The sequence below is a fragment of the Gallinula chloropus genome (assembly GCF_964237585.1).
Source record: "Gallinula chloropus genome assembly, chromosome: 26".
Classification (NCBI taxonomy): domain Eukaryota; kingdom Metazoa; phylum Chordata; class Aves; order Gruiformes; family Rallidae; genus Gallinula; species Gallinula chloropus.
Window position 1 is genome coordinate 3,185,413 of NC_140111.1, and position 27,937 is coordinate 3,213,349.

Consider the following 27,937-nt stretch of genomic DNA (forward strand, 5'->3'; position numbering starts at 1 on the left):
TGTGTTCCACAGGTAGGGCTTGGTATCTGTACCTGGGTCAAACCCAAATGTCTCTAAAGGAAACCTCTCCCAGACATGGCTTTCTGCTTGCACCAGAGAGAAGCAAAGATTTATTAGTGTTTATTTTTTTGGGTTTTTCCCCTCTCCCCAGGAACACCAATCACGGTAGAGGTTAACTCAGGTAGCAGTGATTAGGCACAGAAATTCAGGTGGAAGCAGCAGGTTTGCCTTCCAGAGAGTCAGAGCAGCTCCTGGAGTGCTGAGTAACTTGGGCAAGTGTTTGCTCTTGCTCTTTGTAGGGGTGTGATCGGACATGCTTGCTGTGTTCTTGCTTGGTCCAGAGGCCCAGTGCTGAGGTCCTGCAGTGGAAGGTGCTGGGTTTGCCCATCAGTTCTCAGACTTTCTAAAGCTCCCTGTGGAGAGATGAAGGGAAGGAAGAATTTCTTTGCAGAAGTGTTATTTCATTCAGCATTTTTAGTATTTTTCTTACTCCAGAATGTGCAGTTCCCAGTGTGCTGGAGTCTGTTCAGTGTTCTGCAAAGGCTGGCACAGCATCAGACTCAGTAGTTGTACATGTGTGTGCATCTGCAGCTTCATCACATTAAATACATGGACCTGATTCTGCTCTCAGCCAAGTAAGTTTAGAGTGACTGTAGCAGTATAAATCAAATCCTTGTGAACTTAGAGTCTGTATTTAGCTGTGTGTGGGTATTTACAACAAATCTGTAAAACCTGAAGTTGGGTGGCACAGAATATATTTTAATTTGCCTACCAAACACCAGGGTACGTGAGGCTGTTGCAAAGTGTATTAATTCTTAGAAACCAGATCTCATCTACACCAAGTCTTACCACAACCTCTTACTCACTACACAGAAGCCTTGGGAATTCACAGACTTTGTTTCCAACACCAGGAGACTCTGCATAGGGTGCTCTTACTTTCAGTACTAAAGGCTTCAGGCCAGCTGTCTGACCGTGAAGGTGAAAAGGATGTTTCTGGGACAGACTGCTTTTTTAACTAAGATTAATATCCCTGTTACTTCCTTGATCAGAAGGAATAAATGAAAGCCTCAAAGCAGATTAATTTTCCATCTTTTCTGTTTTTCTTTTTTTTTTTTTTAAATCAGAAGTGGAAGAGATTCTTTCTAAAAATGACAAGTTCCTGTTCATTGTGAGCCCTTTCAGGCACCTGGCTGGGGTGCTGTCAGACATCTCTGACTGGAGCCTTACCCATTCTCATTGTTTTTATGGCTTCAGACACTTCTTCCATTGTTGCTCCTCTCTCCAGTGTTTTATTCCCTTCCAGGCAGAGCTTCAAGTTTTCAGGACCTCCTAGAACACAGCCATAAATCAGACATGCAGACCTTCTGGGCACTCCCCATCTTTGGCTACTTCAGGGTTTTGCAGTTAACACCCTTTCTATTTCAAATGTCAGGAGCACTCCAATCATTTTACCCCACTCTAACCATTCCCCCCCTTAAAACCAGTTACATTTCTAACATTTGTCTGGCCTCTTTGGTTCCCTCATCCTTGGGATTTGGGATTATTTTTCCTTTTTCTCCTTCATTTTCTCTTTCTACACATCCTCTGATACAACTCTTCATAACATCCCTTCATTCGAGTCACTCGTGACATGATACCACGTTGGTCTGTGTCTGTGTCAGAACAAACATCAGAGTGGACTTAAAACTGGAGAAAACCAGCAAAAGTCTGTCCAGATTTCCACCCCAGGAAGGAAGTGGTCACATTCCTTCCTGCTGCTTAAAGAAACCAGTTACTGGGATGCTGTTCTCTTTTATTGCCATTTTTACCTTGGCTTTCACAAGAGCTGCCAGAGTGGGACTGGGCAGATGAAGAGTGAGGGTGGCAGGATGTGCCTCCTCCTCCACCTGAAGTTTTACCACAGGCTCCACCTCCACTTCCTCCTCCTCCACTTCCGTAAGAGGAAGTTCTTCCATAGGATCCTCCACTGCTTCCTCCACCTGAGGACCAGCTACTTCCTCCTCTTCCAGAAGAGCAGATGGTTCCTCCATGGCCTCCTCCTCCTCCTCCTGAAGATCCACCACCCTGTGAGATGCTGTAAGGAGAAGGGGACGTGTGTGCATAAGATTTATAGCAACAGGACCAGTGCTCAGCATCCTCTCAGCTGTGTCAAGGCCACTTCCCAGACTCCCTCTGAGCTCCTCATGTGACTGAAGAAGCACTACTGTGTGAAACATTCTAGACAACTGGTTTTAAACGATCCTCATTAAGAACAAATTAATTGATCTGCACAGAAGAAAAAGATAGTGAATGGCTTCAGGTGTCTTCAAAATACGTACCTTGAGTATATAGGAAATTATACTCTTGCTTGACTTTCATTTTCATGTGTAACTGTAATTCTGGGTGGTAATGAGCAGAAGGAATGGCATATTCTAGTTCTAGCTACTTTTCTAAATCTTTACATCTAGTTGGTTGTAAGTACAGAGCAATAAGCTTTGCACTCCCAGCTAAGATCAGATTCCTTGGGAATTCTTGTGATTGTCCAAAGTCTGTCAGTGATGAATCAATCCCACTAATTCCTAACACACAGATTGCTATTTCATCTTCACCTCTTTGCAGAGATGACATTAAGTTCACTGGAATGTAGGTACCTGATATGCTGCCCTTCCTGCAGCAGCGCCCGGTACTGAGCGATCTCCTGCTCCAGGCGGGTCTTGATGCCCAGGAGCATCTTGTACTCTTCGTTCTGACTCTCCATCTCGCAGCGGATGCTGGCCAGCTCCTCCTCCAAGGGGCTGATCATGGCCTGGATCTGCTGCAGCTGCAGGTTGTAGCGACGCTCTGTGTCTTCCAAGTTGGATTGCAGGGACTGTAACTGAGAATGAAGGGACAGGTGTATTTAGGGGAGGGTGGCAGGTTGACATAGCAGCATTAGATCATTCTTGTGCCCAGAATAAGAACAGGGAGTCAGATGTGCCAAACATCTTCATTAAACAGTGTAACTATCGCTGATCTCCCATCATCCCAGCAGCTCACATGTTCTTTGGGTCTCAGAGGATCAGAAGCAATCATCACCTACCATGCTGATCTGGGACTGCAGCTCAATTTCCAGGCTCTGATAGTCACGTCTCAGCTCAGAGATCTGTCGGTTGCTTGATTCCACTTCCTGGCCGCTTGAGTGGACTTGTTGACTCACTTCCTCCATCTGAAAAATCAATACACAGAATCAGAGTTATTTAGTTTTACTTAACGATGCCAGCGTGGCAGTTTATCATGGAAGCAGCTGGCAAGACAAGTTGAAGCAGGACAACTTGTAAAATGGGGTGCTTCAACTTGCTGATAGGGCTCTGCCAATTGCAGTTCAAGCCCACTTGTGTTTTTCTTCCTTTTAATCAAAAGCATTCCACCATTACATCCCAAGAGCGAGGGATGTTGTCCTTTAAAGTCTCCTTCATCTACAGGAAGTTCTCATGAATAACGTTGGTATTGTTTTTCTTTTGCAATGTGAACATTCAGACTGTATCCATTTACCTTGCTTTCATACCACCTTTCAACCTCTTCACGGTTTCTCTGAATAATGTTCTCATACTCTTGTCTCATATCATTGAGTTTCTGCAGCAGATCCTCCCCTGGAGCAGCGTTCACCTCCACGTTCACATCGCCGCTGGACTGTGTGTGCAGCGCTTTCATTTCCTGCAGAGAAAACCCAGGCCCAAGGCAAATAAACAAAAATGATGAAATTACTTTGCAAACGAGTTTTGAAGACAATTAACTTGTTCTGAAGTCATAAATCACCCTGGATTCTTTCAACAACTTATGCATCTACATATATATACGGGTGGGTTTTTCTTGTTGCAATCATTCAGCCTTGGCTTCTCAGCTCTTGCTTGCTGAGAGGGATGTGTCTCTTGCATGCCCTGGGACAGCTGGTCCAGGAAGCTGACCTGTCCTGTCAGCCCCATGCTGAGCTGCTGCACACAGGAGAGCAGGAAACACTAGAGCAGAGGCTGTCACCTGCGTAACCTCCCCAGATTTACGATGCTGTGTGGGTTCTCCCTTTCCAGTTTGCGTTTCAAGGAGCTGGCTCTTACCTCCTCGTGGTTATTCTTGAGGTCAATCATCTCCTCCCTTAGAGACTCAAATTGCATTTCCAGGTCGGACCTGCTCAGAGTCAGATTATCCAACAAGGGTCGCAAGGTGTTGATGTCAGACTCCACGTTCTGACGGAGACCGTATTCCGTCTCGTACCTGTGCCAAAGACAGTGCAGAAGGGTCAGCCCTGGTCTTGGGCTCTCAGTCCTCCTACTGACTTCACTTACAGTAAGTTCATCTATTCCAGTATCTCAGCATCTGATTTTGTGTCCCTATGTCATGGCACACAGCATCACTCAACCAGCAGAATTATTAAATTGGCAGCCAGAACTTAAACTCCAATATTAAAATGTATTCTTTGGTCCCCTCTTACCACAAACTTTGGTTCATCTATCTCATTCATCTGACTTTCAGTGAGAGATAATCATAGTTTCTCTTTCCTTAAAAATAAAGTTTTTGTAAGATTGGACTCCACAACCATAGGTGGGATCCCCACTGGAGATCATTACAGACATAACAAAGACCTCTCAAGTGTTACAGTTACTGCAGTTGTGCTGCCATGGAGCCAGCATGGGTTGGTGTTTCTTTATGTGGGTTGGTATTTGCTTATGGAAAGAATTTATGAAACTGAGTTGAGGAAAGCAGGGGAAAGGGAGTCAGAAATACATATTTACTTGGTCCTGAAGTCTTCTGCGGTCATCCTGGTGTTATCCAGGTCCAGAAGTACCCTGTTGGTTTCCACAGCTGCAGTCACAATCTAGAAGAAAAGACAATATGCTGAGCAAAATGTTCCCTGTGAATCTCTTGGGTTTGCACAAGGGGCAGAAATATGAAGTAATATCTCATGGTAACTCACTTGGTGAGGTGAGACATACCGGTGCCTCAGATGTTTTAAACACAAACAGTCTGTCAATGCTTTAACTTTGCTGAGAAACAACATCCTACCTGGTTTTGAAGTTCTTCAATTTTCCTGTAGTAGTGGCTGTAGTCCTTTGTGCCAGTAGGACCGTGCTGCTGGTACCACTCCCTGATTAATTGCTCAAGCTGAGTATTTTCCCTTTCCAAATTTCTGACCGTGTGCAGGTAGGAGGCCAGGCGTTCGTTGAGGCTCTGCATCGTCAGCTTTTCATCGGTGGAGAGAATTCCCATATTCCCTTCCTGAAAGCCACCGCTGGCAAAGCTGCCACCACTGAAACCACCACCTCGACCAAAGCTTCCTCCATAGCCACCACCAAACCCACTCCCACCCGATCCAAAGCCCATTCCCCCTCCATAACCACCACCACTCATTCCTCCTCCGTAACCACCACAGCTCATTCCTCCTCCGTAGCTACTGCGCCTCATCTTCCCGTAGCCACCACCGCTGGCTCCCACACCGTAGCAGCTCCTGGAACTTCCTCCGCCACAACTGCTGCCAGAAAACCTGCCGCCACCACTTGTCCTGGAGATGATTCTTCTTGAGGAGGCACAGGAATACTTACTGCCCCCTCCACTGCTGCTAGCACTGCCACCGCTGCTCCCTCGCACGCAGCATTTAGAGGTCTGCTTGGAACCACAGCTCATGGTGGGAATCCTTCGCGTTGAAACTCAAAGCTGGTCTTACAGTTGTTGTGGAATCATAGCTCCAGCTTCCACCCTGCCTGGCCTGCATTTATAGCTGCGACAGTGGGTGTCACCGGCACGGGGAGCACCTTCCTCCCATGTGCACTGGCAAGCGGGAGCCTTTACGCCAAGGGTAATTTGCCAAAGGGAAATGTTTGACAGTGTCAGGAAGCTTAACCCACACTCACAGTCTTGGTGACCGTTTGTTTATTAGTACAAAACATGTAATTTCTGTTGGGTGGCTCTGAATTAGGTAGATCTTTTCTGTGATCTAGTCCACTGTCTGTCATCTGAATTAAATTCATCCCACTCACCTCATCCTGTTCCCGTTCCTGAGCACAACAATAAAGGTCCATAATATGGGACCATAGGGAATGCTGCTATCTCCCTTTTGCCATGGTCATTCCTCCTGATCTTTCCCCTTTCAGATGCTTGTCAAGGAATCCCAGCTGGGTTTTTTATTCTAAAGTGGTATTTTAGTAGGTTCTGGTTTCTGATGATGCTGTTGCTGCTTATTTTTAGCCCTTTATTGCTTCATCCCTTTTGAAATCACACTGCGGGATGTATTTTGTAGGTGCACTGAACCACACTCTGACATCCTTGTAACTCCTCATAAAATCTTAGTGAACATTGGCAAATACCACACGTGTCAGCAATTGACTCCAAACATGCATCTTCAATTATGTTCCACAATATAATAAATAACAATTTAATTATGAAAAAATGTATGACAGGGCCTGGAAAACAGCTCTGCGTAAGGCTGTAAGGGAAGGAAGGGAGGATGGAAGGAAGGAAGGGAGTGTGACAGGTCATGACAGGGAATAACTCTTCGTGTGCTCGGCCCAAGGGCAGGTACAGGGTGGTCAACAGACCTGAGAAGGTCTCCTGGCTCTGGGCTGGTCCCTCTTGACAAGTCTGTGAAGAGGAGAGGCAAAGTTCTCCCTCTGAAAGGGATTTCAGAATTCCAGTTGGGATGATTTCCTTCCACAGCACAACCACAAACAGACTCGGAGGAGAAAGGTTGAGTTCCTGGCTTTGGGATTGGGTCAATGAGCTGCACATCAAAGCAGCATTTTCCCTTCAGTTTTGTTTCCTATTCTTGAGCAGAGCATGACCAAAGTAGGCAATGTTTGCTGTCTTACATCATCTTCTTTCAAGACTAACCCTTGCTCAGATCCATGGCAGCATCCATCCATCAGTCCAGCTGAGCATCCACCTCCTGAGCTCTGACAGCACCCTGAGCCTCAAACATTTGAAATTCCCTTCCCACCCCACTCCCCAGCAGGTGATCTTTAGCAGTGCAGCCTGTGAGCTCTCCTCCTTCGTGGGCTCAGCTCCGTGTGGGAGCCTCCTGTCTTGGTTTGGGATATTATTCCCCTCTCACTCTGCCTGTGTGATGTTAGTTGTTGCTAATTCAGAGGTTTGTTTGTTATGGCTGATAGCAAGTGTTTGTGGAAACATCTTCCTATAAACACCCCTCCCAGCACACCCTCGCCCACATGGGAGGACACACCTGGAGTTTCATCTTCTGATAGACTTCATTTCTGAAACATCCAAGGCAGCAAGGCCACCTCGGGCTTGTAGGAGTATAAATGTTTACTACAAAGACTTGGTGCAGTCTGAGCCATAATTGTGGTGTGTTCCACTGAGAAATCCTTCTCTACTCAAATGCACAAACTTTTCCATACTAACAGCTCCTTTGGCTCATGAAACTATCAGGTTCCGTTTTGTCTGACTGCTGCCTTCCAGTGGCTGAGACCCAGGTAATAAGAACAAAGGGAACATTTCTGTATCAGTCTGTTTTTTTCTGGAAAGATCTTTGTTACATCTTTTCTGTGGGTCATTCCTTCCAGGTTGACTAAGCTTTGTGTCCATTCAGTAAAAGGATGGGTTTGGATAGGTCGAGCATCAGTGAGGATGCTCGTGTGCAGCACCTGGGACATGGGACAGTGGCATGTCAGGAAATCACGGGCTGCTGCTGCTTATTGCAGCATGGAGGAGCTGTTCCACAAACACATCACAGCTCTAAGCTGGTGTGCCCCTTGCTGTTGCACCCTGTGATGCACTGAGCAGAGCATGAGGAGCAGCACGGGCATTGCCCAGGCTCCGATATGGGCATCACTCCATGATGCCTTATGACTCCATATCATCCCAATAACCAGCTGAGCACCTGAATCCGCTTTCTTCTACTAGCCTGCCTCAGCAGGCTTACTGGAAACAGGCACTGACACATCTTCTAGCTAGTCTGAGGGCAGTTCTCAGCCACAGGCAGATGAATAAAGCTGAGAAAACTTCAGTTCCTTCAGCTGTGGCTGCGCTTTGGGAAGGGCTGAGCAGCCTGGCCAGGTAGGAGTCCTCACTTCTTACCAGTGACCATCTCTTACAGGCTCTGCGCCTGTCTCAGATCTGTTGGTTATGGCATTACAAAGCTCTTTGGGTTCATTTCTGCTTGAGACACCTCTGAGAGGCTTCTCCAGAGAAGCTGTGATCATCTGCACCTCTCACACTGCCATAAAAAGCGTGAACTGGACTGCAAGGTGGGATTGAAAACGGGACTGGTTTGGAATCAGATATCTGGGGGCTTTTGCACTGGGCGTAACTAAAGGAGAGAACACAGGGTCACAGTGTACCCCAAAGCTGAGAGCTCAACAGAAAACCTGCCCTTGTGTAAGGACTGCTGTGCTGTGGGTCAGTGCTGAGACAGGAGGTGGAGGAGAAGGAGGAGGAAGATGCCTTGGGGGCGGATGGCACCATTGCGGTTTGCAATGAGGCCTCTGCCCTTCCTGTGATGAAACTCATAGGAGCTCCTGCCCCGAAGAGGGTGAGGGACTATTTAAGCCTGAAAGGCTCACCCAGCGTGGGCACACACTTCAGTGGCAGAGTTACAATGCAGACACATGTTGGCTGAACACAGAGGCTGGGGGACAATGAAGTCTTTTTCCTTTGGGGGTGGCAGCAGAAAAGGGGTGAGGCTGAAGTGACCTCTGTGATGGCATGGTGACGGGTGTGTGAGCTGAGCACCGCCAGCTTCCACAGCACCCCCTCTTCTGAGCTCATGTTTGGACTGATGAGTTGGGGAGAAACTATGGAAGGTGCCCAGCAGGTTTGTGAGGCTGGTCCCTGCCCTTCTTGGTGCCTCTGTGGTGGACATCCTGCTCCCATCCTTCCTACCTCTGCTCGGGTCTTCTCAGGAAAATTCAGTGTCCGTATGATGCTCCACAAAGAAAAACTGTGGCAGATCGACCTGGGGAATGTGATTCACTCCCATAATTACACATGATAAACTAACCTCCATTATATAATCATCAAGCAATTTTATTAACACCAGATAATCCCATAGAACAATATTTCTCCATCGTTAAGAAGAAACCCAGTCCCTGCAGTACGACTGTCAGATTATGAACGTTGTTCTTGCTCTCCCTCCATTGTGGTGCTATCACAGTGTTCTCTGCACTGAAATCCAAACGATGAGGGGGTTTCTTACTGTCACAAACCCCTGGTGCCCATCACAAATACATTCTTCATCGCTTACTGGAACAGTGCACAGGGTGTGTTGTCCCCTCTGTTTCTTTCTTCCTAAATACACTATGGCCACACTACTCAAACAGAGCAGTGAGATTCTGTGCAAACCATCTGCACACGATCATTCCCTGCCAGCCAAAACATACCCAGGCTTTTTCCTAGTGAAGGTTTTTATCTGTTTGGAAGTGAGACACGTCCTGCCTCTCCTGGTCTTTTCTGCAAGACAGGGTGTAAGTCGTGTCATCTGCCCACACCCGAGAGATGTGGTCACCCAGAACATCCCTGGAATGTATCCTCGTGTCTGATGGTCTGAACACAGCCCACCACCCTGCTGCAGCACTGGGAGGTATCTGCTACCCTCCATGCAAGGGCAGCCAGCAGTATCCCATCAGCAAACATCCCTCCTTTAGGAAAGAACCTATTCTCGCATGTGTTATACTCGATCTGTTACTCATTCGTTATTGCAGGGACCAGTAGTGATGAAACATTAAAGGGCACCTTCAAAAGATCCACCACCCATTGGAGCGATGGTGATTGTGATAGGAACAGTAATTAGGTGAGTCAGAGCTCCAAGAGACTTCTACAGCACAAGCCCTTTGGTCAAGAACTTCTTCATTTGGGGTCTAAACAGCCCCTTGCACACCTGAATCTTTGGGGTCTCGGCAAATGCTGCTTCACTGCAAGACCTTTGTCAGCAAAAGGCTGTTGGAACGACCCCTGTGGAGAGCCTGGGTTCCACTGTGCTGCTGCCTAACGTTGGGATGTGAAATATCCCAGTGCCACCCACAGAACACAAACAGGGATTAGCAAATGGGCGCAGCAGGTTTCGGCCTGGCCTGCACGCGGTGCGCTCGCCAGGGAAGGCAGCGAGGGGCTCCAGGGAGCCAGGGAGGAACCTGGGCATCTCCTGCAACAGTCACACACTGGAATCAGGTCACATCGACCTCACTGCAGACAGGACCCCTACATATGGGGCAGATGTCTGGGCGGAGAGCCTGTTCTGTGCTCCCCAGCACATACCGCAGACATGACTTCATCTCTTCAGCTGAGTATTTCTGTGGAATTAGCCAAGCAATTGGAGCTGGGTTTGCCCAGCCTCTGCCTTGGGCATCCTTCTGCATGCTGGGTGAGAACCGAGTGCCCTCTAGAGAGCAGGCTGGGATGTCCCTCTCCTGCCGCATCCCCAAATATCCCGTGTCCACATCCCGGCACCATGGGCACGGGAGGGAACGCTTCCCCACCCTGCTGCAGTGCAGTAACTTCATCCCCCTGCGGTTAGAGGGCTGTCCGGGAACTGCTCTGCATTCTGTATCGCTGCATTTGTATAGAATATGAGTTTAATTACATCCTTTGGTCCTCAATGCAGTTCCCATCTAGCCACACATAGCCTTAGCCAGACATCTCTGCATCTCCCAGCCTCGTCGCCAAATGTCAGTCCCACTTGAAGCAGCGTGTGTGAGCTCGGTCTCTGTACAGGGTAAGGCTCTGCTAACCCCCTTGGGCAGGTGGAACAGGGACAGGGGGGGACCAAGCCACACCAGGCGCTCGGGAGCAGGAGCCTGGCAGGGCCGCCTTGGGTTTGGATCCGGCAGTTAAGAAGGTGACACCTTACGGAGGGATCTGGAAGGTGCAGAGCAGCCCGGCTGGCCCGTGGCCACCGGACACTTTCCCGTTTCCTTGTTCCTTGGCACAGGCAGCGTTTGCGTGTAGCGACAGTTGTTATCCCGGCTCCCCTGAAGCTTTATCTGGAAGCAGACGGAGCGGTAGGGGCTGGACGCACGGCGGGCTCTGCCCCCTGCTCGCAGCCAGCGCACGCTGCCCGAACCGAACCGGGATGAAGGTGTTCAGAGGCGCCCCGGGCGTGGCGGGGAGATGGAAACGCCGGTGCCGGCGGCAGCTGGGAAGGGGAAGGAAATCCGCTGCTTCGCCCGAAACCCTTGGAAATCCTCAGAGACCCTTAGCCGGGAGCGAGCGGCGGCAGCAAGGAGAGCGGGGCGGAGCGGGCTGGCGAGCGGCAGAGGCGGGGGCTCTTCCTCCCGGTGCCGGGGGGCTCTGCCCGTGCCCCCCTACCCACCCCCACCCCCCCAGGAGCCGCCCCGGGGCGCTGCGGGCCGGGCCCCGGCTGCCCCGCGCTCCCCACTCCGCGACACCTGCTCCACGCCGTCCGGCCGCCAGGGGGCAGCCTCGCTGCTTGGCTGCTCCCGGCCGCGCTCCGCTGCCGCCTCCCGGGACGCGCTGCCCCGGCCGCGCAGCGGGAGGGGGAGTCCCGCGGGAGGGGGATGCGGGGAGACGCGCCGGGTGTCCTGCTCCGAGGAGGTTTGGGTTTCCCAGCGAAGGACTCGGGAACACCGTACGTGTGTTTAGGTGTTTGGGCCGCGTTACACAGGCTACATAAAGGGCTTCTGCTTTTCCCAGCCTGTGGGTGTCTCTGCACGGCTGTGGGTCACAGAACCACAGAACCACAGGCTGATGGGTGGGAAGGGACCTTCCGAGGCCACCCAGTCCCACCCCGCAGTGAGCAGGGACATCTCCAGTAAAGCAGGTTGCTCAGAGCCCCATCCACCCTGACCTTGGGTGTCTCCAGGGATGGGGCCTCCCCCACCTCTCTGGGCAACCTGGGGCAGTGTCCCACCATCTCTCTCCTGTCTCAAGGGAAAAGCAGGTCCAAGATAAGGGGAGACCACCACAACCTGAAGGGAGGTTGTAGAGAGGTGGGCGATGGTCTTTTCAGCCAGGTGTCAGGTGGTAGGACAAGGGGAAATGGTCTCAAGCTGTGCCAGGGCAGCTTTAGATTGGACATTAGAAAACAATTCTTCCCTGGCAGAGTTGTCAGGGCCTGGAACAGGCTGCCCAGGGAGGGGGTTGAGTCCCTGCCCCTGGGTGTGTTCAAAAAAAGGGTAGATGAGGTACTTAGGGATATGGTTTAGCTTAGGATGGGATTGGTTGGACTTGATGATCTTTGAAGGTCTTTTCCAACCTTGTGATTCTGTGATCTGCATAAAATTTGAATGTGAGGCCATTCTCCAGCTCCCACTGCCCAAGCAGCTCTGTCCCAGTGGAACGTGATCCTGACCAGTGTAGGTGACCCTTGTGCACCAGTTCCCAGCTTTCCTGGCTGGGGCCACTGCAGAGGCTGGGAGCCTGGTTGGGGTTGTGGTTTGCTCCTGGATTTTCTAAAGGAATTCAATTTCCAGACACAAGTTTCTTGATTGCATCAGGCAGAAGCAAAGTTTTATTAGGAAATCTTTCTCACCAGCAGGTACATGAGTGATCCTGACTAACTCAAGTAACTTCTAGAGATTACAGCATTACAGAAGCAGCAGAACAGAGAAGCAGGTGGCCCTCAGAAGGCCCCTTGAGATACATGGCAAAGCGTCGCTGAGTTACTTCTACTTCCTCTGCGTAGAGGCGCGCAGTGAACATCGAGTGTCCCTCTTTTGTCTGTGGGTTTCTCTGTATGTCATCTCCTAGTCCGTTCCTCCTTAATCACAAATTCTCCTGCAGGTCACTGGAGGAAAAATACAGCAGCATTATGGGGTTGGAATGGATATAATCCCTCAAATGACAAATGTTTTGTCCATGTTGTGTCTTTATTTCAAAAATACACTTTGTTAAACAAGAGCAGTTGGCAGACAACCCAGGAAACACCAGAAATCCCCTAAATAATTGTGTTTTAGTGAGAGTTTGGACTTGTAGAGCTACAGATTTGCTCTTCTTTTCACTCCTTCCAGACTCTTGCTAAGCTCTGGCTGTCGCCACCTCTACTTCTACTTCCAGATCTTTCTTTACGCCCCTTTTCCCCAGCTGTCTCCTTCTAGTCCTGCTGCCCCCTCTGCTCCCTGCTACTCCCCAGCCAGAGCTCTTCTTAAGCCTCGTCCTTGGTGACACAGCAGCTCCATGCTGTACCTGGGTCTGTGGTGACAGATCATGCCTGTAGCACAGTAACACTCTGAGAAGACACCACTACCATGTCCTAGGAGAGTGTCTTGTCTCTCGGCCTTGCTACACAGGAACAACTGGCAAAGACAGTTCTGTGGGCAGGCAGCTCTTACCTTGTATATCTCCAGTCTTGCAGGGAGCGACTTGGGGCTGGCAATGGGAAGATGTAGTTGTAGTATAGGTGTGGCTTGTCCTAATGACTCCTCCTCCAGTACCTACTCCGATTCCTCCGCCGTGACTAGTGGGATACATTGGGTGAAGGAAACAGGGAATTTTAGAACTTTCTGTGACACTGACAAGGGCACAAAGTCTCAATCTGTGTCTTTCACTGTGGTTAGGGTATTTTAAATTGCATCCCTTTTCATTTACAGAGTTGCTTGGCATTTGTGCCCTCCTTTGGCCTGGAAGTACAATGTAGAGTGCTGTAATTCATTCTTATTTTGACAGTTCTCATGCATCTTGCTATGGAAAAGAGATTGTTACAAAGGCTGACATAATACTGGTAGTTGTGAGGTTGTAACTAGCAGTTAACAGATTTAGTTTCTCTGCTTTGCAGAACTCAGGGTGTGACATTTAGTTCAGATTTGAATGCTTATCACAGCACAGCAGCTCATGAGATAACTCTGTCATCAAAGTTATGGGCTAAAGATAATCATGGGTTCCCAGTCTGTCATACAGACCTTTGATATTTTAATTTATTCACTTAGAGATCTACGTACATAAGGTCCTGCTGTCCTCCTTCCAACAAGCACCGGTAGGTCTGAATCTCCTGCTCCAAACGGCACTTGACGTCCAATAAGGTCTTGTACTCCTGGTTCTGGCACTCTATTTCCGCTCTTATTTCAGCCAATTGCTGCTCCACGCACGTGATCTGGTTCTGTAGCTCACCGAGGAGGGTGTTGTACTGGCACTCCGTCTCAGCCAGAGAGGATTCCAGGTTATTTCTCTGAGAAACAAGCAACATTCATGTAAGCATCACCCTGGTGTTTCTGGTGCAAAACCAGAAGAGCTGTTCACACCCATTCACAGGGAACCCAGCAGTAACCGTGTCCCAGCCCTACACCACCCACCTGGCTGAGCTGAGCCTGGAGATCGATTTCCAGGGCTTGCAGTTGGCGTCTCAGTTCGGTGACCTGGTTGTTGCACGTCTCTACCTCCTGACCGCTCGTAATAACCTCCCGATTCACCTCCTCAATCTGAAATCACCGAGAATAAAGGTTGTTCAGGGGATGTCTCTGTAAATTGGATTTGCTTTTACAGAAGCAGAGCACAGGCAGCAGCTGGCAGCAGCAGAATATGCAGGGCGAGTTCCCTGGGCGTTAACCGCCAGGTTCAGCCGCTTGCTCTTTTTACAGATCACATTCACCTCCTGGCTATTAAATCTCTTTAATCCCAAAGTGGAACATCTCAGTACCAACAACACACCACAGGGCCTTGCGGCAAGTGCTGCTGTTCCAGATGGGACATAACAAACTGGTCAGACAGGCCTCTGTCTCCTGTGGAAAACAGGATTTAACCAGTGCTGATTCTGGGCTTCACTGTGAAGGAAAAGCAGCTTATTGTCTGTGCCCTGAAATGTGCCTGTCTGGCTGGCAGCAGGTTTGTGTTGCTCACCTTGCACTCATACCAATCCTCAACTTCCTTGCGGTTGCGCGCTATCAGTGTTTCATACTGGCACCTCAGATCCTCCAAGATTTGTCTGAGATCTGGTCCAGGGCAGGCGTTGACTTCCACACTCACATCTCCAGTCGATTGTTTCCTCAGACAGTTCATTTCCTGGAAACACAACCCAGATCAGAGGGGTGCCAGCATTTTAAAGGCAGTGCTCTTTCTAGAGCAGCGCTGCTGGTGAGAGCTGCCCCCACTGTAACCTAGAGAAAACCCTGGAACATGGTGAATGTGTTTTCCCCAGGAAATCTCTTGGGTAATTAATAGTTTTTCTCATCTGCTGGAGTCAGCAGCAACTTTCTCCCCCTCTGGCACTCCCAGTGCTGGCGCTGAGCACCCGCACCACCCACGAGGCAGATGGGTCTGCACCCCAGAAGCGTCTGGGGGCAGGGCTGTGGCATGAAAGTGGTTGGTCTTTACATTGAGAGTGTGTTTGCGTAGGCAAAGTTTCATGTCAGGGCCGTGGTGCTCGTGGGCAAAGGCAGGAGCCTACCTCCTCGTGGTTCTTCTTGAGGCAGCAGAGCTCCTCCCGCAGTGACTCCAGCTGTGCCTCCAGGTCAGACCTGCAGAGCGTCAGCTGGTCCAGGACCTGGCGCAGCCCGTTGATGTCAGCCTCCACGCTCTGGCGCAGTGCCAGCTCCGTCTCATACCTGGTTTGTGCAGGGAAGCAGAGGTTGGGACCAGTAACGTCTCCTGTGGGCTCTGCACAGGTCTCCTTCGCCAGCTGCCTGCCCCAGACAGTGCTGCGTGGCCTCAGCCGCGTGCTCTGCACCGCAGGCTTTGGCCCTGCGCTTCCTTACGTGAAAGCTGTTCTTCCTCACCTGGTTTTCTCCTGCTCCCAGTCACTGTGTGTTTGCTGTCACGTACTCTGCTGCCTTGCTGGTTTGCTGATCCCAGTCTGCACTGGTTTGTGGCGGAGATGCCCTGACTCTACCCCTAAGGAGCACCCCCCTCCCGTGTCACTCCCCAGCCCTCACCACCACACGCTGTTGCCAAACGCTTTAGCCGAGAGTACTAATTAAGAGATGGGTGACCAAGACAAAACGCCTTTCATCACCCGTCCTGTCCTAATGCGGTGCTGCGGTGAGACTTGTCTGGAGCCTCTTTAATTAGAGACTCCACAAGTAGGACGTGAGGGAGCAGGGAGGAGGCAGAGGGGTTCGTGTACGGAGCGGCACTCACTTCACTCTGAAGTCGTCAGCAGCCATCCTGCTGTTATCAATGTCCAGAATGATCTTGTTGTTATCAATGGTTGCGCAGACAATCTGGAAAAGAGCAGAGCACGAGAGATGCCTCACGTCTTTCTGCTGTTCTACTCCATAGGTCTATCTAGACTGCAGTTAGCTAGTTAACTCTTCACAATTTCCTCTTTCTGTTACTTTCTCAATCAAGTAACTTTGTTCCTTGAGCAGAGCAGTTGCAGCTTTGCCTCCTTATCTCACAGTGAAGAACAGAGGCTGACTCTGTAGACCCTGGGAGTTAAAGAGTTGTGAGACAAGAAGCGCTTCCCAGTTTCAAGATCTGAAGGAAAGTTCCAAAGGTGCTTCACAAAATTGAACCTAAGGAGCCTTCTTTAAGACATTAAATCTCAACTGACATTCAAGCTGGCAAATTCTGGGCTTCAAGCTTAAGGACCTTCAGGGAAGGTAGTTGGAAAGTATCTTTAAGCCTTAAAATCAGCCTGAGCTTTCACTGTGGACATATCAGTACCAAGTTGTTTGTGCCACTGTAGCAAACAATTCCAAATACTCCACTTTTCTTGCCTAGAATCTATAATGCTTCATTCATTATGTACATTTTGCTCTTGCTCTAGAGCCCTCTTTGCTTTGCTCCTCATACTGGCTAATGTCCTATTTGTAATTGCCCACCCAGAACACAGTGGAACACAGTACCCTTCCCTTTTTAAGAGCAGGATCCCACTGGTATCACCCTGCAGCATGTGCCCACACTGAACTGTGGCTCAGGGGAGCTTGACAAAGTTTAATTGCAGAGACATTTCTCAGCACCAAAGTCACCTCCAACAATCGCAGTAGGTTCTAGCACAGATTCAGAAATGAGCTTTAAATAGAGGAAGAACCCCTGAAAAAAGGCATTACCTGGTTTTGAAGATCTTCAATTTCCTTGTAATAGCAGCTGTAGTCCCGGGGCTCACAGGAGAGGCCCTGTGTCGCATACCACTCCCTGATCCTGCACTCCAGCTCAGCATTCTCCTTCTCCAAGCACTTCACCTTGTCCAGATAGGAAGCCAGGCGGTCATTGAGGTTCTGCATGGTGACCTTCTCATCGCAGGACGAAAGCAAACAGTCGCCACCAAGACCACCAACAACCACACCACCTCCAAGGCCAAAACCAAGGCCATTGCCATAGCAGTTGCCACCTCCATAGCTCCCACCAGCCAAGCTACCAACACTCAGTCCCCCTCCATAATTCACTCCACCGCAGTAACTCCTTCCAGAAAAACCTCTGCCACTGCCTATCCCAAAGGAAGAAATCCGTGCTCCACCACCACCACCAATGATACAGCTGCCACCACTGCTCCTGCCTTTGCTAGACACAGTAATAGTCTCCTTAATGTTGCAACTCATGGCGACAGCAGTTGGAAATGCAAGCAGAAGCCCAAAGCAAGATGCACAGCTTGATATTAAATCAGACTGCGAGGTGTCCGTTGCTGCGAAACTCTATTTATACCTTCCACAGTGGGTGTCACCACTGTTTCTTCTTCCCATAAGGCTGGCTACTCTAGCCATTGGTGCCAAGAATAATTTCTCAAAGGGAAGTTTCCTTTCAAGAATCCCGGTAGACAAGGAAGATACTTTACATGTCTCTTGCTAATTTCAAAAATACATTAGCAATAATGTTTTATGAATCATCAGCTTTTTGTTTATGATGCAAACTTTACAACATTAAGCCAGGAAAAACACTGTCCTAAATTATATACCAGGAAGAAATCATTAAAGGTTATTGCATCAAAGAGCTCTTTATCTCTCATTAATTTATTTTCATTTTATTTTGAGTTGAACAAGCAGTTTTCATGCAAGGTGCTGATGTTGGAATCTGTGAGATGAAAAAGAAAGAATAAATACGAAGTTTGACTCTCGAATGATGTATGAGGAGTGATGCAAGAACTTTGTGGAGAGATCAGAGACGCAGAGATTAACCTCTGAGTCTCTCCACTGGCAAAGTGACAACTCCAGAACACTCTACTGCAAGACAAGTGAGACTGTGGAGTGATCTGGAGTGATCTCTTAATGGATGAAAGGTCCTTCGTGGCTCTCCAGTAATTCACAAAGCATTGCTGTCTTTTTGTGGAGAGTGTGAAGTCAGGTAAAAGCACTTGAAACTTTTCCTGGTGTTCACTGAAAAGCATTTCTGCAGCTTTCATCACTAAGGAGAGTGGTTGTGGCTGGGGAAGGGTGGGTGGTGTGAAGCGGTGAAGGGGAGTGGAAACATCCTGTGGGCATTGTCTCCCTCAGTATGAGCCCTGTGCCAGCCAGAGCTTTGGGACTGCTGGGAGACAGAGGTGCTGATGGAGCTGGTGGAGCAGTCGCTGCCCGACGCAGTTCTGCACTGGCTTGGAGAAGATGGGTTAAGTACAAACTAAAGACTCATCTCCATCCCTCATGTCTCCTGATCTTAACTAGGCAGAGAAATTAAAAAGTAAGAATCCTTTCACTCTTCTGACATGAAAATTCAGGCTAAGCTCTTTCCATGAGATGTTTTGCTAAGGTGCAAGAGCAGTGGCCTCCTCTCTGGGACAACCTGTTTCTGCTGACCATTGAGCAAGAGGCAGGTGTCCCACAGCTCTGAAACTAACCCTTCATGGCAAGAAATTCTCCAAGCCTGCTTCACCAGGGAACAAGTGAGCTCAAACTCTTGCTCAAATCCTCACTCTGTGTGAGGACTGTAGATGGGAATAACTCTTCATGGCAAGTAAATAATCCACCCTAGTGAAAGGAGCAGAGTATCCCAGTGCTCATGGATTTGCCCATCATTTTATTGCCCTTGTTCTTCTTACTTCTGTTGGAAAGCACCTCCCCTTATCTCTTTATCCCTGGATGTTACTTATCCAGCACAAAGCCGGCAGCATTCCTGCATTATCTCCAGCAGGCTGGAGACAGAGGTGTGGAGAGACTGGCTCAAAGGGGTTTGCTCAAAGACAAGGGGCACACCTCCGGCAGAGCCTGCAGCTGAACCTCCTCTGTCAGACCCAGTGCTGAATGTCAGCCTGCCCTTCCCAAGCCCTGCTCCACTCCATCCCTAAGCACACAGGAGCAAAGCTCAGGGCAGGTAGAAGCCCCAGGAGAGTTGTTGTGTATGGGAAGGAATACCTGGATTTCATTACTAGCACCGGAGAACGTAATTGGAGTCAGGGTGTGGTGGCAAGAATGAACCGAAACTGATGTAATATTGCACAGCTCAAAGCTTGCTGTCCTGCCTGTGATTCCTCAGATGTTTCCCAAGAGCTGTCTGCAGCAAGCATCTTCCCTGAGCTAGCACACATTCCTTCCCTGTTCCAGTTATCGTTCGAGCACATCGAATAACGCGGGCAGCAGCACGGAGCAGCTGACTCCCCTCTGGGAGTGGAGCGTGTCTACACCACAGGGAGCAGAGGCGATGGCTCCTGCTCCTCTGAGGTACCCTCATCCACTGTCAGCCCACAGCTTTAGCCATTTGACCCCCTCTATCTCCTGCCCTTGCACTCGTGCTCTTCTGGTTGTTCTTCCCTCTGGTCCTCAGGAAACGGGTGCCCTGGGTGAGCTCAGATAAAATGAAATCATTGTTCTGAAAACCTTGAAAAAACAAATTAAGCTTCCCTTGCTATCTTCATTCAGTTATTTGAACTCAAAAGCTTCCTGGGTCTGTCTCATTAGCACATACAAATATGGAAATCTCATGGAAATGTAGTTTCCAGCCCAAGGTTTGCAGCTCCATTATTTGCAGCTCTTTAATACATGGGTTGTTTCCAGGGTGGTTTCTTCTGGGGAGCTGTTTATCACAAGCTACCTTCTCATGCTTTCCAGACGCATCCCAACTTGTAGGTCCACAAACAACATCACAGTGTCTTCAGAGCTGACTCTCTGTGCCCCTGGGGGCTTTCCAGAGGCATATTCATAAAGCCTGGATCATCAGAGTCCTTCTGGCCATGTCATTAGGTCTCTTTCACGTCTCAGGAATTTAGGACAGCTCCTTTGTGAAAGTGCCTACTCTGCGCTTGCTGGACCTGGTGGGAAGGGTGGGAAGGGTTGGAAGGCCTTTGATAGGAACACAGGGAATCAGGTGGAGCAGCTAGATGTCAGTAGCAGTTCGCAGAGAAGGAAACCAGCCCAGACCTGGTGGGAAACAGCTGGGGCTCCTAGAAGCAAGCAGAAAGCTTTCATGTGTTGTAGGTAGCCTGGAGTGTCCAGAAGACTGGAAACTGGGAGAACATCAGTACAGTGTCTTTATATTTGTAGAAATGAGAGCATGAACACTTGTAGATTGGGAAGGACTGAGGCCAGGAAGGGCAGCAGTGACTTTTCTGACTGTCTTTGCAGTGATCACGGCAGGAGAAGGGAAGATTTGCTTTCCACCTTCTCAGCCAGAGCTCTGGGAACCAGGGGGATACACACAGAGTCCAGCTGATGGAAATAGGGCAGTGGAACCATGATAAGTATCTTTCTTGATCTCCTCTGAAGCACTGGCCTTACACATCCACTGAGAGATTCCTGCGTCAAGTCTGGGACTTTCTGTGGGGCTGGAACTGATCTTCAGAGTCTTGGTTTCCAAACTTCTACCTGTAAGCCACCCTTGTGAGTCACTGTTGCTGAGTTCCAGTGCTGCATTTTCTTACTGTGCTCTAGTCCCTGGATACTGTTTAGTTTAGGGTTTGGTAGAGGAAATAAAGAAATACAAGTAAGAGAGTTTCTCTGTGGTCTGAAGAAAACCCAAGAGGACAAGGGGACCTTTCCCCTGCACCCTGATACGTGACTGAGCTTCTCCAGACACTATGGGCTTTGGAGATGCTGCTTTCCAGGGAGGTTTCAGGTTGTGTTAAACCTGTTCCTGGGACTTGCACTAGGACAGTGTGCCACACCATACACCACGCTGTACAGATGGTGCTGAAATGGTCTTGTCATTATACTCTGTCTCCTCCTCGCCCTGGCTGGCTGCTCCATAACCTCCAGCTTTTGATGGCAAAGGAATAACCAGGAATTTTGCTCTGCCAGGTGGTCTCATGAGTGAACCTGACTGTGTAGCAGCCACTGCGCAGCGTGCCAGGAGTAAGAGCAGATCCAGCCAGTGCTGCTCTTTTAGCTGTGAACCTGGGGGGTGGAGTGGACGTATAAAACCCATCGCTGCCTGTTTTTCTGGACCAACAGCCCATTTAATCCTCAAAACACCCTCCAGCTCATAATGACTTTTAACTGCCAATTCCCCAAACGCAGAATGACTCTGCATGCTCACCGTGGCTGGTTCCCATGCTGCACCCACCAGAAGTGCTCCAGGCCCTGACTTACCACACTGCTGCCTGGCTTCTCTGGGCAGGTCAGTGTCAGGACTCACACACGCTGCCACACCAGTCCCCACCGACTCAGCATGAGCCACACGGCTGCTGCCCGAGGCCCACAGGAGGGGGGTCTCTGCCTTGCCTGTGAGGGTTAAACAATGGCTCTCTGTATCCAAAGGCCCTGGCTGGCTTTTCCCCCATTGTATTCTCTGTTGAGCTGCACTGTTTCAGCTCCCATCCCACCCTCTCCAGTGAACGTGTGTCTAACACGGGGCTGATCTTTCAGCAGTTCCTGATGCTCAGGCTGATCCTCTGAACTAGGAGGATGACTGGTAAATGACTTTGTCCCTGTGTGAAAATAGAGAAGAAATAAACCTTTTGGCTCCAGATCTGTTCCCTGTGGTGCCTATAAACCAAAGGGACAGGTCAGAACACAAGCCTTGTCAGCAGAAATGGAATTGTAGGGACCAAGATTTTCTCTTCAACCTAATCACAGTCCCAGCCAGGACCATGAAGGATGAGAGGGCACAGCCCAGATGTGTCAGACAAGCCTGGGGCTGAGGCAATCTGTTTCCAGATGTTCCATCACTGACCTACAAAACTTTCCTCAGGTTTTTTTTCCTAAGCACAGCACTCTGTGGAAACACAGACACCTGCCCAAATTGGCTCTTCATAGAGGCCATGGGGGATGTCATTGGGAACGGGACAGGTCTGCTGCAGGCTTGGACAGGGAGGAGGGGGAGAAGACCTGCACCATCAGCGAGGTCCTTCTCCAGCTCCCACTGCCCAAGTGGCTCTGTTCCCAGTGGGATGTGATCCTGACCAGTGTAGGTGACCCTTGTGCGTGGATCAGCACCTGATTTTCTAAAGGAACTCGGTTTCCAGACACAAGTTTCTTGATTGCATCAGGCAGAAGCGAAGTTTTATTAGAGCAACCTTTGGCAGCAGGTACAGGAGTGATCGTACTGCCGGGAACCTCCAGCAGTAGTGGTGGTGGTTGGGCACACGCGGAAATACAGACGGGAAAAGCAAAGAGCAAAACAAAGCGGAATGTGGCCCAACGCTCTGCCCAGCCCTGAGCACTGCTGAGTAACACAGAAGAGCACGCTCCTGGCTCTTTGCACAGGCATACAGCAAAGCTTCTCTCTTTATCCATGGCTCTGCTTCAGGGTTCTCTTGTTGGATATTCTCATTTCTCTGCTTAATCACAAATCCTTCTGCAAGGCACTGGAGAGATCAAAGGAAACGTTAACTTTGTTTGCAGCAAAACCAGAACCTTTCCCACACTGCTGTTCTGTGTGTGTGATCGTGTCACAAGCCAGTTCAGGTAAATCCTGTCCCTTCGGGGAGAGGCCGCTCGCTGCCGGCCAGCCCGGCAGGTGGGGTGTAGCTCTGCCCCTTCCATCATAAAACAGTGGATGCTGCAGACATTGCACCAGCAGAAATCTGGCTGAGGGCACCTCATCAGGCCCTCACCAGAGCAGTGCCCCTGCTCACACTCATTCTGGACCAGCTGTCACCATATTTCTTTATTTCTTTCCTTCTTCGTCAGTTCGGCTGGAGGTTTCCCCTGGAATACCCCTGGCAGCCTTCTGCCATCTCCCCATGATTCCTGCTTTCCCCCCCCTCATTTCCAGGCACTTTTTCCCTACTCTTTCCTTTGTCCCAGATGTCCTGTCAGTCCTTTTTCCATGCTCTCTGTGGCTTCCCTGCCTGCTGACTCTGTCCTCCTTTCTCTTCCCCTTGCCCCTCTCCCATTTTGCAGTTCTCATGCTTCCCAGCAGAGTCACAGCTATTGCTGCCAGAACACACGCACTGCAGCCGCTCCTGGGTGGCCTCCCATCATGTACCTCCCAGTAGTCTCACAATAAAACTTTGAAATAGCACCTCTGAGCTTCGTGGGAAGGAGCTTTGTTGCTGCCTGTCCTTCTTGTATTAGAAAAGCCTGTGGAAATCTCGTAGCGTGCAGCAGTTCTTACCTTGTATCTCCGCAGCTGCGCAGGATGGCATCTGGGAGGATGAAGTGTAAGTGTGGCTTGTTCTGATGATACCTCCTCCTCCTATTCCACTCGTTCTTGCAACTCCTCCTCCTAGACCCGAAGACTGACCGATTCCTCCTTGCTGACTAAGGGGACAGCAAAACAGCATTTCAGTGAGGGAACTGACAGGTCAACTATACCCACAGCCAGAATAGGTCAGTGAGGGGGAAGGAGCTGTGTGCTGCCTCAGCTATCACTCCCTTTCCCTTTATGTTGAACCCCCAGGACACAGGTAATTTATCACATCCTCTGCTTACATAAGGTCCTGCTGTCCGCCCTCCAGCAGGCAGCGGTACGTGTGGATCTCCTGCTCCAGGCGGCATTTGACATCCAGCAGGATCTTGTACTCCTGGTTCTGACACTCCATTTCTGCACGCAGGTCGGCCAGCTGCTGCTCCACACATGTGATCTGGCTCTGCAGCTCAGCAAGGTGGTTGTTGTAGCGACACTCTGTCTCAGCCAGAGAGGACTCCAGGTTGTCCCTCTGAGGGGTGACACGTGGCACAATACAGACACAGGCGTGAGAAACGCTGCATTTAACCAGGGATTCATACAGCCACGGGGAGCCATAAGGCTGCTGGGCTTTACCCCAGCTCATCACCCACCTGGCTGAGCTGAGCCTGGAGATCGATTTCCAGGGCTTGCAGTTGGCGTCTCAGTTCAGTGACCTGGTTGTTGCACGTCTCTACCTCCTGACCGCTCGTAATAACCTCCCGATTCACCTCCTCAATCTGAAATCACCGAGAATAAAGGTGTTCAGGGAATGTTTAACATAAATCAGATTAAGGATTAAGGGAAGAGCAGAGAAGTGAGGGAAAAAACCATAAATGAGAAGTGTGTGGGTGAACCTTCTCATCCTAATGGAGTGCAGACCCTGTGTTGTGCTTCTTGCTCCCCCAGTGGCACTTCTGTCTGGTCCTTCTCATCCTATTTAAAGGGTTCTGCCTCAGGTCTCACTAACAGGTGGCAGTTCCTGTCGCCCCATGATAGGGACACAGAGTGGCAGCATCCCTGCGTCTGAGCCAGTGCTGAGCGCCAGTGCAGTATGTTGTGTGGTTTTAATGTGTAATGCATTGCTGTGGGACCAGTGCCTGGGTGTTAGCTGGGGAAAGTCAGGGCTGAGTAAATTTACTCACCTTGCACTCATACCAATCCTCAACTTCTTTGCGGTTGCGTTCAATCAGCGTTTCATACTGGCACCTCATCTCCTCCAGGATCTTCCTCAGGTCTGGGCCAGGGCAGGCGTTGACCTCCACACTCACATCTCCAGTCGATTGTTTCCTCAGACAGTTCATTTCCTGGAAATACAACCCAGATTGGGTTATTTTTTAAAAAGTAAGGAAAAAGCTGAGGCAGCTGGGTTCCCCAGCAGGGACAAGGCAGCCCTGGCAGAGACCCTTTCTGCTGGGTTCCCTGCTCACTCGTACGGTCTCATGAACCACCCGCCCCCTGTGCAGCCAGCACCCTGGGGAGGTGAGGATGATGGATCCTGCATGATGAGAGACTTCTTAGGCAAAGGCAGGAGCCTACCTCCTCGTGGTTCTTCTTGAGGCAGCAGAGCTCCTCCCGCAGCGACTCCAGCTGTGCCTCCAGGTCAGACCTGCAGAGCGTCAGCTGGTCCAGGACTTGGCGCAGCCCGTTGATGTCAGCCTCCACGCTCTGGCGCAGTGCCAGCTCTGTCTCGTACCTGAGGTGGGAAAGCCAGAAGGAACAGTCAGTGCCTGACACCCCCCTCTGCTCTGTGCTTTTCATTTGACCACCCGTCTTTCCTGCAGCGTTTTCCTAACCCGCCTCACAGGATGCTAAGGAAGCAGTCGGGGCTCATCTGCCAAGCCTGCCCTCTGCCTGCCTTTGCTGGAGCTATTCCAGAGGTGACACTCACTGCGTTTCTGGGCTCTAACAAGAAAAATCCCAGAAGATTCCCCTCTGAAAGTCACCACGAGCCAGAAGGGTGAACCTGTACTGCTCCCTGCCTGTGCATCCCTCCCATCAATCTCTGCTCTCCACACTAAAACCCCTCGTTCTCCCAAACTTTCCCTCCTGGAACTGATGCTCATTAAGGCAGCTCCAGAGGCACTGGAGGGAAGGACTTTTCTGCAGAGCCCCGAGCCTGTCCCAGCATCCCAAGGACCTGTCTGAGAGCTTCCCACCAGCTCTGCAAGGAAGGTACTCACTTCACTCGGAAATCATCAGCTGTCATCCTGCTGTTGTCGATGTTCAGAATGATCTTGTTGTTGTCTATGGTTGCACAGACAATCTGGAAAAAGAAGATTCACTCCTCAAGTCTCTTCCCTCAATCCTCTGGCTCAAGTGTACCCAAGCACCCGGTACACCCAGACCTGGCCCCTCTCCCTTTGTTTTCCCTTTAATATTGCCTGTCAGTCATGGGGCAGTCACAGGGGGTGCTCAGTGGTGTGGAGGCATCAGGCTGCTCAAACATGAGGATGGGATAAGCTGGTCAGGGGGTTTTAGTGACTATCACCCAGCAGCAGCCACAATCCTCCTGACCTGTGAAATCCCAATTTTACTTTCATGGATAAGAGTTTTAAAAACTTTGCTTTGAGATTTAATTATAAGCCTGTCTCCTTCTGTCTGGATTCTTTGCCCTTTATCCTTCTTGCCTCGACATCCTGGGATTTCTGCCAAACACACGTTGCAAACGAATGTTTTCATTTGAAATTGCACACCCAGGATGTGCAGCGGCACCGCTCCCCCTGCTCCTGTTTTTAATTGAACTCCCCAGTTCTGTAGGAAAGAGTAAACTTGTAAAAAAAAGGAAGTAAAGTTTAACTGGAATTGTTAGAATAATACAAATCCAGGCAAACGAATGCGATCTGTTGTTTATTCCTGGCTGAGCCGCTTCCCTGGCGCATGTCCACCTGAACACCTTGGCACAGACCTAATTCAGAAAGGCTACTGAGCCAAGCCGGATGTGTTCCATGAAGATAACATTTTACCCCTCAAATCTATCTGATCAGTCACAGCCCTGGGAACAGTCCAGACTATCCCGGTTTCACCTTTGAGCTCGGGGTTTCCGCGGGCTGTTAATGGCTGTTTACAGAAGCATTTTACAGGAATGGAACTTACTCTCAATAAGTGCATCAAGTTATGAACCGACACTGTGGGAGAAGCTTACAAAGGAGAAAGCAGCTGAGAGCTGACGTTACCTGATTCTGAAGATCTTCTATTTCCTTATAATAGCAGCTGTAGTCCCGTGGCTCACAAAAAGGGCCCTGCTTGGCATACCACTCCCTGATCCTGCACTCCAGGTCAGCGTTCTCTTGTTCCAGGCACCTCACCTTGTCCAGGTAAGAAGCCAGGCGGTCGTTAAGGTTCTGCATGGTGACCTTTTCGTCACCAGAAAGAAGAATGCCATCACCAGCAAACCCCCCTCCGACTACCCCTCCACCAAGACCAATACCAAGGCCACCTCCAATGCCACCGCCAAAGCGAGCACTGCCACCGCTGAATCCGATGCCTGAACATCCTCCGAGGACAGCGGCTCCTAAGCCACCTCCATAGTTTCCACCAACCAAACTGCCAGTGCTCAGTCCTCCTCCATAATTCACACCACCACAGTAGCTTCTACCAGAAAACCCTCGGCTACCACCTATCCCACAAGTCACGTATCTTCCAGAGGAGACTGAGGAGATCCGTGCTCCTCCACCACCACCACCGCCACCAATAACACAGCTGCCGCCGCTGGTCCTGCCCCTGAGAGAGCCAGTTGTCTGCTTAATACTACAACTCATTTTGAGGACAGCTGCAGATCCAACCCAAAGCCCAAAGCAAGAGGCACAGCTTGATTTTGAATCAGACTGCGGGTTGGTTGTGCCGCAGATCTCTATTTATACCTTCCCAAGGGGGTGTCACCTGTAGGGTGTTTCTTCTTCCCACGGGGCTGGCTAGTCTTGCTGTTTGTGCCAAGAATAAATAGCCCATAGGCAGTTTCCCTCTAGAAATCCCAGTTCACAGGGAAGATACTTTACATGTCAGCAGCTTATTCCAAAAAGTAAAATAATGTTTTATGAGTCATCAGCATTTTGTGTGATGCAAACTTACAACAAGTCAAGAAAAAAAGTTGCCCTAGATTATGTACAAAGAAGAAACATTGGTATTTATAACATCAAAGTGCCTTTTATCTTTTATTAATTTGTGTTTATTTTATTCTTAGTCCAATAAACATTTTTCTATCACATGCTCTGGTGGAGTACGTGGAAGAAAAATGGAAGATTAATGTGAATTCTCACTTCTGGAAAATGCAAATGGTTGTGACTGTAGTAGTGAAAAGACCAGGGATGTCTGTCACCTGGCACAACAGCCGACACTGGCTCTAACAGATGTGTTACGGGGAGATTTTGTACATCCTGAGGTGATTCCCCTGGGATTAGTTCTCCACTTGTGGTTTATACAGCTCTGGTCATGCAAACACCAGAAGTCACCTTGCTCCCAGACCGCAGGGATCAGGCCTGTGAGGTGTTGGAAGGCCTCTGTGTCTGGATCTTACACAGAAGTAATCTGAGGTGTATGAAGCGCCTCTCTGAAGCTGGTTTTCTGTTACTTTAATTGCTGTCCATCTGCCTCAGTTTGTGGTGATTACAGATAAAGG

The 27,937-nt window shown here is 49.7% G+C and overlaps 1 protein-coding gene across 1 annotated transcript in view; it reads right to left on the reverse strand.

The window, feature by feature from the left end:
* Positions 1–27,080, reverse strand: part of LOC311201067 (uncharacterized protein) — a gene marked incomplete at both ends in the record, with an annotated part of 39,299 nt that extends 12,219 nt beyond the window's left edge. The window contains 24 exons of the mRNA XM_084275373.1: positions 1,228–1,329; positions 1,809–2,074; positions 2,631–2,854; positions 3,059–3,184; positions 3,511–3,672; positions 4,071–4,227; positions 4,746–4,828; positions 5,017–5,644; positions 5,988–6,005; positions 9,342–9,411; positions 10,808–10,940; positions 11,026–11,092; positions 13,854–14,080; positions 14,205–14,330; positions 14,749–14,910; positions 15,296–15,452; positions 15,985–16,067; positions 16,899–17,436; positions 23,586–23,812; positions 23,934–24,059; positions 24,465–24,626; positions 24,859–25,015; positions 25,503–25,585; positions 26,496–27,080. Coding sequence (XP_084131499.1) covers positions 1,228–1,329; positions 1,809–2,074; positions 2,631–2,854; positions 3,059–3,184; positions 3,511–3,672; positions 4,071–4,227; positions 4,746–4,828; positions 5,017–5,644; positions 5,988–6,005; positions 9,342–9,411; positions 10,808–10,940; positions 11,026–11,092; positions 13,854–14,080; positions 14,205–14,330; positions 14,749–14,910; positions 15,296–15,452; positions 15,985–16,067; positions 16,899–17,436; positions 23,586–23,812; positions 23,934–24,059; positions 24,465–24,626; positions 24,859–25,015; positions 25,503–25,585; positions 26,496–27,080 — 4,669 coding nt within the window. The remainder of the gene's footprint in view (positions 1–1,227; positions 1,330–1,808; positions 2,075–2,630; positions 2,855–3,058; positions 3,185–3,510; positions 3,673–4,070; positions 4,228–4,745; positions 4,829–5,016; positions 5,645–5,987; positions 6,006–9,341; positions 9,412–10,807; positions 10,941–11,025; positions 11,093–13,853; positions 14,081–14,204; positions 14,331–14,748; positions 14,911–15,295; positions 15,453–15,984; positions 16,068–16,898; positions 17,437–23,585; positions 23,813–23,933; positions 24,060–24,464; positions 24,627–24,858; positions 25,016–25,502; positions 25,586–26,495) is intronic.
* Positions 27,081–27,937: the final 857 nt, after the last annotated feature.